This window comes from Chaetodon auriga, chromosome 3 (assembly GCF_051107435.1).
Source record: "Chaetodon auriga isolate fChaAug3 chromosome 3, fChaAug3.hap1, whole genome shotgun sequence".
Classification (NCBI taxonomy): domain Eukaryota; kingdom Metazoa; phylum Chordata; class Actinopteri; order Chaetodontiformes; family Chaetodontidae; genus Chaetodon; species Chaetodon auriga.
In genome coordinates, this window is record NC_135076.1 from 25,992,923 (window position 1) to 26,005,372 (window position 12,450).

Sequence of the window (12,450 nt, forward strand, 5' to 3'; positions counted from 1 at the left end):
GGCCACCAGAGTGCACGCTGAGGCTCATTATAGTGCATTAAACAGAGTCCCTGTGGAACAATGAGAGGCCCGGGGCCCCGGGGCAGAGCCCGAGGCTGGCTGGGACTGATACGGAGGCCCAGGGGATCTGGCTCACCGGGGCCTCTCGCTACCAGACTTTCATCCACAGCTGCCAAACTCCATCCTCCTCTGCTTCTGTCATCTGCCACCGACCAGGCGGATGCTGTCTGGAGTACAATGAAAGAATGAAAGAGTGTCTGAAAGCCGGTCCAGCGCTCACACACCACCGTCTCCTCCTCTGCTCCCAGACTGCACCTCCTGGAACGAACAGGACGAGGGGTCTTCATGACCTGATCACACGTCATACAGTCAGATGATGATGAAGTCAGCTCAGTCTCTCACGTCCTTCAGTTGAGTTTTGTTTTGGTGGCGATGATCAGGATTATTCAGGTTTAATGATCTGGTTAAAGTTCATGTGAGTTTATGGTCGTAGTCACATCTTTATTTATGCCAAATTGCAGCCTGGTCCACACCACATTTTACTCTCAGGTCTGTAATTTGGTTCCTTAAATAAGGATGCCCTTAAAAGAAAATCTATCTCCATTCAAACCCAGATAAATATACATAAATCATCCATTTATTTTGTAATATTTATTCTGAGTTATTATTATGACTATAGCTGTTGATATAATTATTATTATATTGTAATTTGGAAGATTTTTGCAGGTTTGACTCGAAAAAAATGAATTATTTATGAAAAACAGAATTTTGTGTCATATAGATGTTTTTTTTTCTCTCTCTCTGTTGTGCTGTTAATAATCTCAACACCCCTTTACCTTGCGACCCCTTGTGGGGGCCCGGACCCTCACATTGGGAACCAACGCCTTGATTACACTAACGAATCAATACATTTTGAAAAAAAAAAAAAAAAAAAGTGTATAATTTAAAAACTGTCTTCATTTCCTGTGAGTGTCAGGTTACGCATTTTCTTTCAGGAAACTCGATTTTTTTATTTATTTTTTTTTTTTTAAGCAGACCTGTAAAATAAAGCGCGTGAGAATTAACAGACATGAACATGAACGCAACATGTTTGGCGCCATATGATGATTTTACGTTCATGTGTTCATGTTTACCTCAGGAAATCATTCGATGCCGCTCATGTTATGACTCTGCTTGTCTGCATTTCTTCTTCTGCCTTTTCTTCTTGAATGTGTGCAGATAATAGACGGTATCATTCGGAGGTGGAGGAGGAGGAGGAGGAGGAGGAGGGAGGACCCGCTGACGCTGCTGCGTGCGCAGCTTCAGTCTGGAGTCGCTTCGACGGGACCGCAATGAAGAGATAAATAGAAGCCTTTTTTATTTATTTGGAGCATTAAAGGTCCCGGTCGTTGAGCGGTGAGACGGGGCAGGCGGCCCGGCCAGCTGCGAACGTGCTCCTCTGCTGGAAAGGTGAGTAAATGCCGGCGTTTGTCGCAAAAGTGGGATTTAATAGAAGAATTACATTAAAGGGAAGGAGGGTGAGCCGAGGCTCTTCTGATTTGTGCGTCGCTCACGCGCTGGAACATCAATTCGTTTCAACATTAGCACGTGGATTAAGTGGGATTTATTGAGACAGTGGCACGAGCTCGCTCTTAAATCGAACTCAAGCCTTTTAGCTTTTTTTTTTTTTTTTTTTTCTTTTTCAGAGCCGATCTGCGCCGCGAGCTCTTGTAGCGAAACGCTCGCTCTGTCAGCGCGAGCTCGTCTTTTTAAACATGCGCGAGCTGAACAGGAACTTTAAAATAACAGGTAGTGATTAAGCGCGAGGACCCCCTCCGTCCGCCACACATTGGTGCCTTCATGGCAGCGGAGCGTCACGCGCCCTCAGCCCTTCGTGTGGAGACGCGCGCACACATGACGCACAGCCTCGCGGCTTCCATGGCGAACGCTCGGCTTTGACGGACCAGACTCATCAGAGAGCCTCACAATGCGCAGATCTGTGCGGGAGGCCGGCAGCGCTGTTTGCGGGCACGTCTGACAGTGAGCGTGAAGAGACGACAGAAATCTCCTCAGATGAACCCGGCCGCTCGCGCTCAGGGCCTGCCTCAACAGCCTCGGCTTTAATGGCTCGTGCGTTTGCTTGTGTTGGTGCTCTGTCACATGTGCCGTGACAAGACTGCGTTAAGAAAACAGCGAATTTTAGCAGAGCTGCTGCAGAAACACCCTCGCGCTCATCTCGGTGACGGGATTGTTCACGTTAGAGCTGCAGGATTCATTGATTAGTTCAGAATCAGAATCGGCTTGTATTGGCCAAGCATGTGTGCACAGACATGGACTCTGACTCCGGTTTAAACGCTGCGCTCAGTGTGCATGCAGGGAAACGACATAAGGCACGAAAAGACAAAAGGCTGAACAATAAGTGGTGCAAAAATAAACAATATATGCAAAGGAATATACAATCTGCATGTTTTTGTGTTCACACTGACTGCGAGTGATGAGTGCAGATGTTGAAAACTGTGTTAATGGATGATAAAAGGCCACTCAGTGTATGTGAACCATCACATTAATCACCAGCTCTCTGGATCATTGATTAATCGGTCGTTTTTGAAGAAACAAGTCTCTGATTGCAGCTTCTCAAATGGGCATATTTTCTGGTTTCTTAATTCCTCAGTGACAGTAAAAGGAATATCTTTGATTGACACTGAATATCAAGACATGTGAAGCACTGATCTTCTGACCCCGCAGAGACCGAACAACAAATCAAGGAAATAAAATACTGACAATTAAAGTCACTCGTTGCAGCCCTAAACATCACATGCTGTTTAATTTCTAATGGTTCTTATTTCAGTTTGCTAATGATATGGTTATATATTCTCACTATTTCACCATCTGATCTGGATAAAACAGTGACTTCTTCCTCCACAGTGCTCGCAGTGATGGCCAAACCAATCGTATTAATTAGAAATGTTAAATTATTCATCGGATTTGACGACTATTACTGTGGGATTTAGGAGATCAGCTGGAGGACAACCAGCTGAATAAAGGGAAATCTGCCCTGATGTGAGAGCAGCCTGCGTCGGTCTAAGGACGTGCAGCTCATGAATGAGGCTCCATGTGTCTCGCTAATGAGATGTAATTGGCTATTGGAGCGGAGGGGTGTGGAGGGCGATGACCTTTCAGATCGTCAGCCGTGCTCCATCCGTCCCCGGCGCTTTGTTCCCCTCTGAACTCTGAATCAAACCCAAAACAAGGAAACCTGAGCAGAGGAAGCGAGGACGGAGCAGCAGCAGTGAATCTGAACTGCAGCCCGCTTAATTGTTGTTGTTTTCTCCCTGCTGTTGACTTAGTAAAGCACACATTCCACCAATGAGGCCAGGAGAAAAAAAAAAAAAAAAAAAAAAAAGGAAATGTGGAAATCATTACAGTAACGGGGACAGGGGCGGGATTTCATTTGGCTCTCAGCTCAGTCTCTTTTTGCCTATTTACTCAATTAGCTGTTACTGGCTGGCGAGCACAAACCTCTTACAGATGATGTGAACAGAGCTGGACGTGTTGCTGCTCTTATCGTTTACAAACCAAACACCGTGCATGCTTTCATTCTGCAGCAGGACGGCTCGTGGTGCGTGTTTCCTGCATTAGCTCATGCTCAGTGAGAAGTGCACTACGCCGGTGCTGTTTTTAACAACCTAATCGACAAACTGCATCATCATGCGGGGACGGGAACTGTGCTAACACGCTGGATTTAGGAAGATTAATGAGTTTAACCTGCAGCTATTTATAGGAATAAGGTTGTGTTTCATTTTCTGACAGTTCTCAGACTCGCTGCTCCGAAGGCTTCACACCGGGCTGTTTAAGAGGTGCTGGAGATGGCAGCCGTTCATCTTTGACCACAAGGACCAGCCGGTATTTAAGCCGCCTTTAACCGAGGAGGCAGTGAGGAACAGCTGAAGGCTTTTTGCATCAAAGACTGCGTTATTGATGCGTATGTGACCTCTCTCTCTGACCTCCCCGCTCTGTGATAACACAGAAACAAAGCACAGTCACAGAGTCAGATAATGTCACAGGGAAGGAGAACAAAGACCAACACGGCCTCTATGTACTTTGGCTCGCTCCACGCTTTGCTGGCGAAGCTTCCTTGTTCTGCTGCTCGTCTGCAGAGTTTGACACCGAGCTCACATGATTCAAGGCCGGAGTGGTGTTCGCTGGAGGGCGAGAGACCGGCGGCATGTCACCCCGGTGGTGATTACAGGCCAGCGTGAGGTCACCTGATCCAACGGCTCGGAGTAAAGCTCACTGACGCTGTTTTTATTTCTCCTCGTAAATCAGAAAGCTGAGGCATAAAAAGCGATTTCACCCCGATGGTTAAATTAAGAGGGAGCGTTAAAGTGAATTTAATGTGGGGGGTTATTGTCCTCACTCTCTGCACAAACGGGCCAAACCATTAGAGTCATGAAAGTAGGGGAGTCCTAACCAAGAAAGACTTCTTTCATATTGGTCAGCGAGGCCTCATCGTGTCACAGACCTCATGACCGTCTTATCAAGCAGGAAATGTCTTTGCCACAAACTTCCTGGAATGCAAGTAGAGGAAGAAGGAAAGGAGGAAAAAGAGAATCGATCCTAATTTTCCTATTCAGGCTTAATTTAGAACGTTAGATCCAGTTTTCCATATTTCTTCCTCGTAGAAAGAGGAATAAGTGAGGCCTGTTGGAAGAGTGTCAGTGCAGTATGTGTGTGTCAGACGGACGTCTGCCATCACCTTTGCTTGGATTCTCGTGTCAATAATTTGTCCTTTTTGTCCGGCCTGTGATCACATGATGTGCAGGATGAGTCCTGAGGACAAGCTGCTCATGTGGTACATGAGTGTATAGCTGCGTTTATGTGTTTTTAAACACATATTGAAGGACTGCATTAGAAGAGATTGATGGAAACAGCAGAATTCGGAAAAAACTTCCTCAGTTTTAGGTGGTTTTTGCCCCTTTTTAAAAAAAAAAAGCTTAATGGAGGATGGAAACACTTTTTTTAGAATAAGCTCTCAGCAAACATTTAACTCACATGAAGAAGAAAGTCAGTCAACTTTGTCGACGTCGACATATTTACAGGACGTATAGAGGGATCAAAATATGGCTTCTCAGTCCCACAGTGTGCAAAGATATGAAGATAAAAACAAGACAAAGAGAAACAAGTGTTTAAAAATGAATGAAGAAGAAGAAAAAATTTGACCTGCGCCACCTCCTGCTTACCTCGATGAACCAACTCCCAATAACCTCATAACAGCAGTGGATGGAAACACACGTTAATTCACATTTTCTTCTGCCCATTTTCTCTAAATTTGGTCAAAATGTGCGACACATTTGCACTGAATCCCATCTCATTACTACATATAGACACTCAGAGAGAGCAGACCCGTTAACACCCACCAGCTCCAGACTGAGAAGAGACAAGAGAACAGAAACATCAAGCTGTAAATGCACAAAGCTTTTATTGGCTTCTCATGTCTGAGTGTTTTGTACTCCCGGGGTGCACACGCTTCCCAGGTCTTTCCCGTGTGTGAAACAGCAACGAGGTTATCGGCCGACCGTCTGGCTGCAGAATCCCTCGTGTAATCCATCACAGCCATATTACAATGTCTCATCTATGCTACAGAACAATATAAAACCGGCCTGGGGCGATCCAGAGCTCCTCCTCGCTGCTCAGCCAGGCAACCCAACACCACATGAAGGCCGTTCAGAGGAAGAGAAAAGTGTCACGCGTTAAGAAAATTAGAACTGCATGCGTGCGTTTAATTGAGTTTTTCACTTAAAAGGTACGACACACTTGGCTCTTTCATTTCAGGTTGTTTAAAGTCTTTCCCAAGACCTGAACGTCTTATCCCCGCAGCCCCCATCAGTATGAATAATTGACCGCGCTGACATTGGATGCATTGTATCTCCAGGCACCCGAGGGATGTTTCATCACTGCAGATGGATGAAGGTTGACAGCCAGTGCAGGCGGAACGTGTTGTGTGGAAGTGCCATGTAGTGACGAGGAAAGCCAACACAGTGTGGGCTTATGAAAGCATGATAACTGCTGGGAAGACAGACAGATGGACAGTGTGTTACTAAGACTGGTTCAGATCAGGTGATATGTTTCTGTGTTCTGTACGTCAAAGATAATCGTCTATAAAATGTCAGGAACTTGTTAAAAATGTCCATCACAGTTGCCCAATGTGACGTCTTTGAAGTCCTCGTTTGGTCCAACTGTCGTATAATCATGAATCAGGATAAGCGTGAACATCCTCAGATGAGTGACCTAAAAAAGCCGTGACGCTCGCTAACATTGAGTTCCTGGTCTATTTCGAATTGCCACAAGGGGGAGCCAGAGCTCTCCAGTCATTTAAAAACCCTAAACCTGTCACCATGGCTGCAGGCTCGGCTTGATCAGTTTCTCCTGCTAAAAAAAAACAAAAAAAAAACAGTTAAACTGGACGTGTGGAAATGCTGTTGATTCCACACCAACGGGCAGGTGAGGTGGCCACCTGCAGAGCCTGCCGGAGGAAGGGGTCCCACAGACCAACTCCTCCAGTTTACACCCCTGTCTCCATGACAGCCATCCATGTTTTCATGAAGAATTTGCTCGTGAATTTTCTGATGAACGACGAATGCATTTATCGACCAGTCGTGTAGTTCTCAGGTGTGTTTGTGCAGCACCTGAACAAAGTGCTTCATGAGACGTATAACAGCCAAACCGTCATTACCTCCATGTTGGTCTCGTCTCTGTTTACCTTTTAATTTTTGATTACAGTAACAGCTGGAGATAATGAGCTCTGTACAGCAGAAGCCTCAGTCGTGTTCCCGATCTCAATTTCCTGTGTTGTATTACAGCGGCTCCACTCTAACCTGGTTACTCCTGATGAGACATAATGAACCATAAAATCCCCTCATTCTCGCTCCGTTTACAGTAATTATTTGTTTGGGATGAGCTGTAAGGTCCAATAATGCATTTTAATTGTGGATTTTGTTTTTCCCACAGTGGGAGAGTTTTTCCAGCACTGAGTAAAAAGAATCGGGACATTTCATCAGGGTGGGTTTGCTGGGGAGTCCAACAAGTTTACCAAAGTACAATAAAACCTTTCTGTAGCTTATCTCTTAATTTTATTGAGTATTTTGCCGCAATAACTCATTACAGCTGTTCATAGTGCTAAATATAAAGAACTTAGCTCTGCTAGACGCAACATGCGGCAGGTGTCCTTCAAAAGGCTCAAAGGACAAATTCCAGTGAATTCAACATCGCTGTGCGCAGATTAGGTTCAAGATTTTTCACAGTTAACACATTTTTAAAGCTACTGCACGTCTTTAAAGTCTCCAGTGTGGTTTTTCTTCTTGTTCCTACGGTTTAATATTTGAGCTTCACTCTGCAGAATGACGTATGTGCAGGGTGTGACACTAAAGGCTGTTTTACTGTTTTTAAAATCCATCTGCTCAAAGTTATGGAGCTTTTTAGTGGAAAATCCAAATCAGGCACAGTTTATTATTCCGGGTGTTTTATATGCACCTTAAAACATGTCTGGAGGGGATCTTTAAACGCTCTGTTTCCTGTGTTTCAGGGCTGCCTACAAGAATAATGGATGAGACCTGTCAGTAGCAGTTGATGAAGATTTGACTTGACTCTTCAGACTGAGCTATGGAGGGTAGTGATGACGTGTCTGTAACCATGACGCAGCCCCAGCCTGATGCATGCGGCGCTGAGGTGGGAGGAGGAGAAATCCCCAGTAAAGTGGAGGATGGAGTAAATCCACCCATTCCTGCTGATTCCTGTGGGAGCAGCGCGACAGGACTGACCAAAGGAGGGCTCTCTAACCTGGTGGAGCCTCCTGCTCCCTCAGGGGTGAGTCCCACTGCTGAGGCACCGGGAGGTGTGGCGCTCAAGGTCGCCACAACCGTGCTACACCCGGTGTGCCTGGGAGAGAGCCCGCTGATGCTGCCCATTCACCTGCAGATGGCCGGAGCTGCCGGGCCTCAGCTCGGCCAAATGGGGGGGGCGCCGTACTTGATAACAAGCCAAAGCCCGGTTTCACTTCCCCTGGTCTTGGATCAGCAGGTCATCCAGCACATGAGTCCGTCTGTGATCCCTCAGACCGCTAACTGCCCTCAGCTTCCACTCCAGAACAACGTCCTGTGTCAGAACCCTTTGGCGTTCGGTTTACCTCCAGCTGTCGATCAGAAGTCTGCGGGACAAACGCAGGATGCTAACCTGCTGTCTCTCCTGCAGAATCCAGCTTTTGCGGCCATCTTGCAGGATCTCTTCCCGTCCCAGTCAGGCTCATCCACCTGTCAGTCACCGAGCTCTACCTTCTTCCCACTTCCTCCCCTCACGCCTCCCTACACCTCCCCTCTGGCCCCTTTAGTCCCCCCTGCCACCCTTCTGGTCCCCTACCCTGTCATCATCCCTCTGCCAGTGCCTCTGCCTGTCCCTCTTCCCATCCCCATTCCCGTCCCTCAGCCCGAGGACTCAAAGGGGAACATGCCAAAACCAGTTTGCACTGTGAGTAAAAGCACTCAGACTTCTCCAAAAGATACTACCTCTCCGTCGTTGTCTTCAAGCAGATGCATGCCGTCGTTCCAGCCACAAAACGTGTCCCCATCCTTGCTTCCTCCGGATGAAGGACAGGTTCTGGACCTTTCCGTCAGAGCATGCCCCGTTGAACTAAAGCAGGAATACCCGAGTCCACAGCAGGACAGTGTGCTCGACTTGTCAGTGCCTGGTGTGAGGAAGAAGTGTGTTCAGTCAGACCGGGAAGTAGCTTTCCATTCTGGTCAAGACGCCAGTACGTCTTTGTCTCTGGGGGTTGAATGCACTCAGAGTTTAGATTCCAAACTCCTGGGCAGCCTGGCCTCACTGGAGTTCAGCCGGCAACATAAGTGGGTGGTTGACAGCGCTGGTGGGTCTAGTTCTCGGAGTCAGGAGGCGACTCTAAGCGGAGCCGGAAACCTTGAGATCGTCAGCACCTCGCAGACGGCCAAGGTCATCGTCTCGGTGAAGGACGCCATTCCTGCCATCCTCTGCGGAAAGATAAAAAGTCTTTCAGGAGTCTCCACCAAGAACTTTTCCATCAAACGGGACGGCAGTCAGGGGACGTCTCTGCAGCAGCTCTACGGGATGTCGTCGGCGTCCAAGGGGGAGCAGCACGACCCCAACAACCCGCTCAAAAAGGTTCCCAAGAACAGAGCCATCAAACTGAAGAAGGTCAGCTCGCAAGAGATCCATTTCCTTCCCATGAAGAAGCAGAGACTCACAGCGCTGCTACCCAGGAAGTGAAAGTGCTCGGCGGACTGATAGCCGGCCCGCTCTCTGGTTATCGTTCCAGAGAGAGTAACGTATAACACACGTGAGGACATTCTGTAATCAACCTCTTGAACGTCCAATCAAAGCTCACAGTTTTGCTCCAAATGTTGCTTTGACTGAAGCTCATGAATGTGTGACAGTGTGACACAGTCGTCACAGAAATGGTTTCCACTGGACTTCTCTGGATTGCTGTGTTTTGTTGTAATGCACTACTCTACAGTGTTATGGTAAACCAGAAATGTGTGTGTGTGTGTGTGTGTGTGTGTGTGTGTGTGTGTGTGTGTGTGTGTGTGTGTGTGTGTGTATGGCAGCTTAATGGGCTCTCCGTGTGGCTTTGGAGCTTGTCGTTATGAATCGGAGATGTTGAAGAACATTTTTTGACTTTATAATTACAGCAAAGACACATGGGTTCCTTTTTTCCATTATGGATCATGGTTTGTTTCCACATGTAATTTTTATTTAAGTGCACTGAAGAGCTAAAAAAAACCTGATAGTTGAGGTTCTCAGTGCCCAGAGCAGAGCAGTAGGCACTGGCAGGACGTGACCGAGACTGTTAAAACATGTCCCATCGTCGGAAATTCCCATAGTCATCAGTAGCTCAGCGGAGCCATTCATTCTCCTCTGATTGGGAGGGCTTTAGCATGACAGGCTAATAATGACTTGGCAAGGCCAGAGCCACAATTTCATTATAATGAATGTTGGCAAGAGCCGTCTGTCACGACAAAATACGTTCTTATTTTGTTCAACAGCAGGGAAAAAAGGGATGCCTCACTTGGTTTCACATTTAAACAGGACTTTGAACAGGCCCGTCCAAACACAAGGAAAGCATTTCTGGAAAAGAGCTATTTTTGAAGCTGGATGAATTAATCCGTTTTAATTCAGCAGCACTTCAAGATGGAAGCCAAATCTGAGGAAAACCCAGCAGAACCCGCTGCTGCGTCCATTAACTCTCTAAAGAAGTGAATCAGGGTGGAAGTTTTAGTGTTGATTTCACCTGTTAAATCACCTGAAAATGTGAAGGGAGGTAAAGGTGATGGGAACCGGCAGATTAAAGAAGCCATGATGAACATTTTCTTGGCTTTAGTGAGAGAAAATACTGTTTGTATATTGAAGTGTTGAAGTTATTAGTCTGTTATTAGAATGAGTATTGATAAGACGCCCGCCTCTGTTTATCAAACTCATCTGTGTAAAACATGAGTTTCATGTGGTTTGGTGTCATAGACCATTTTTGTTCCCGTTCTTCTTCTTCTCCACAAAAAAACGTAAACACCAAACCGGCAGGTGGGTTGTAGATTCCACTCTCTACTCAAGCACTTAGTGACACTCGTTGACCTCAAGGTGGCGCTGTAATAAATCAAATTGATGTTCTCGCTATTCTCGAAATCCTGTTTTCGACATCGTCCAATCTTCGCGAAACCGAGTCCGTAACATCTGCAAACTTTTTCAAGAAATTTCAACGTGTCTGTCTGCTTTGATGATACGAGCCAATCAGTTTTTCTCAGAAGCGCGTTGATCAACCTGAAATTCAACCTGAATGTTAAGCATCAAAGGACGTCGCACGTCACCACTAGGGGGCGCCACAAATGCAAAAGGTTTTATCTCGTAATCGGCCTCATTGATTCACACAAAATTCGCTTTAGATAAGTGAAGTAGCTTATTACAACATTTATAAATTTGTAGATATTTCAAAATAGATAAAAATCACCCTGAAATTTTTTGTGTGCATGTGACGAAAGTTTGCCTCACTGCAGCCTAAATGTATTGTTCAGGTGTGGAAAATCCATTAAAATCCACAGTTAATCTCCTCAAGTCTTCAATCAGATGCTGCCGAAAATGACTCCAGACGTCAAACTACAAACACACAGTGACATTCAGAGACTGTCATTAGTGCTGGAAGCAGAATGACGGAAGCATTTAAACAGATGAAAATAGCCCAGTTTTGCAGGTGTGATGTGAGAAGGTGTGTGGAGAACCACGCCCTCTAGTGGTGCAGACAGGAAGTCACCTTCTCTGAGGATGCGGAGGTCCAGAGTTTGAATCCCGCTTTCCAGCCATGTGGCCACTGATGCACGTGCACGTGGAGTGTTTTCAGGTGCTTCCTAAATCTGAAACAAGCATCCCAACGATGCCGACCTGCCTGGACTCCGATCACTACAGCTTTTTTTAAATTATTGTGGAGCATGGTCTTTTTCCTTTCTGTCCCATGGTTATGATCAGAGTCGTGAATGTGAGAGTATTGTTGTGTGTCCGTTTATTTATCCTATCGAGTGCACTTTGTCATAGTTTAGTTGAAAACATTACAGGGTGTTACTACCTTTTCTACTAAAACTGTGTTGCCCGTTTGTGATTATAGCGTTTATGAATTCTGTGAATCGTAGGCCAAGAACTATTAACAGCCACAGACTGCCCGGACGAACAAACGAGGGATGGAAAATACCCAGAGGCTCGACTTTTTACCAGTTCTTTATTTTTAATCGATGTGCTTTAGCAGCTCGGGTCGGCGGTCCAGCCAACATGGAGCTCTTTGGTTTGGTAGTCTGAACGGATCACTTTGGTTGTACAGGATTTCACCCTAATTTATTGTTTGTACAACTTTTATTTATACAGTCTGTGTGTATATACTGGATGTTAGGAGACAAAGTGTGACTGGGTATAACGACAGCTTCCTTTGTGTCTCCTGAAGCTCTTTTCGCTTCTGAAAGCTGTTTTAACTAAGATGTCAGTGAAGAAACACCAGTTGAAATGTGCTGGCGGTTAAATGTTTGCTTACTGTACAGTATGTGTGCTTTTTATATGGAAGTGAACTAAAATCTCCAAGCTCTGAATTTATGTCTCTCCCTTTTTTTTTTTTTTTTTTTTTTTAAACGACACACTGGTTTGAAATCACGTCTCATTGGCCTCCACGGGTGCTTTGTTTCTTCAGGGTGGTCTCGTGAAGACGCAGTAACTATACTTAAATGATGAAGGGAGCAGAGACGAACGTTGCCAGAATCGACTCATTAAAGGAAAAAGGCGCTCAGATAAAAACTTGAAAAGACAAAAATGTTTCATCCAGTAAAACCAGTCTGACATCCTCGGCCTTTGTGCATCTCATGGAACAAAATAAGGTGGTTTGTCTTCAAGTGGTTTGTCTTCAGTCTTCAGTGACTG

General features: G+C 45.9%; 1 protein-coding gene across 1 annotated transcript; it reads left to right on the forward strand.

The window, feature by feature from the left end:
* Window positions 1-1,298: 1,298 nt before the first annotated feature.
* rai2 (retinoic acid induced 2) lies at window positions 1,299-12,125 on the forward strand. Its single transcript, XM_076726501.1, has 2 exons — window positions 1,299-1,449; window positions 7,562-12,125. The coding sequence occupies exon 2, from the start codon at window positions 7,639-7,641 to the stop codon at window positions 9,271-9,273; it is 1,635 nt and encodes a 544-aa protein (XP_076582616.1). The 5' UTR covers window positions 1,299-1,449; window positions 7,562-7,638; the 3' UTR covers window positions 9,274-12,125.
* Window positions 12,126-12,450: the final 325 nt, after the last annotated feature.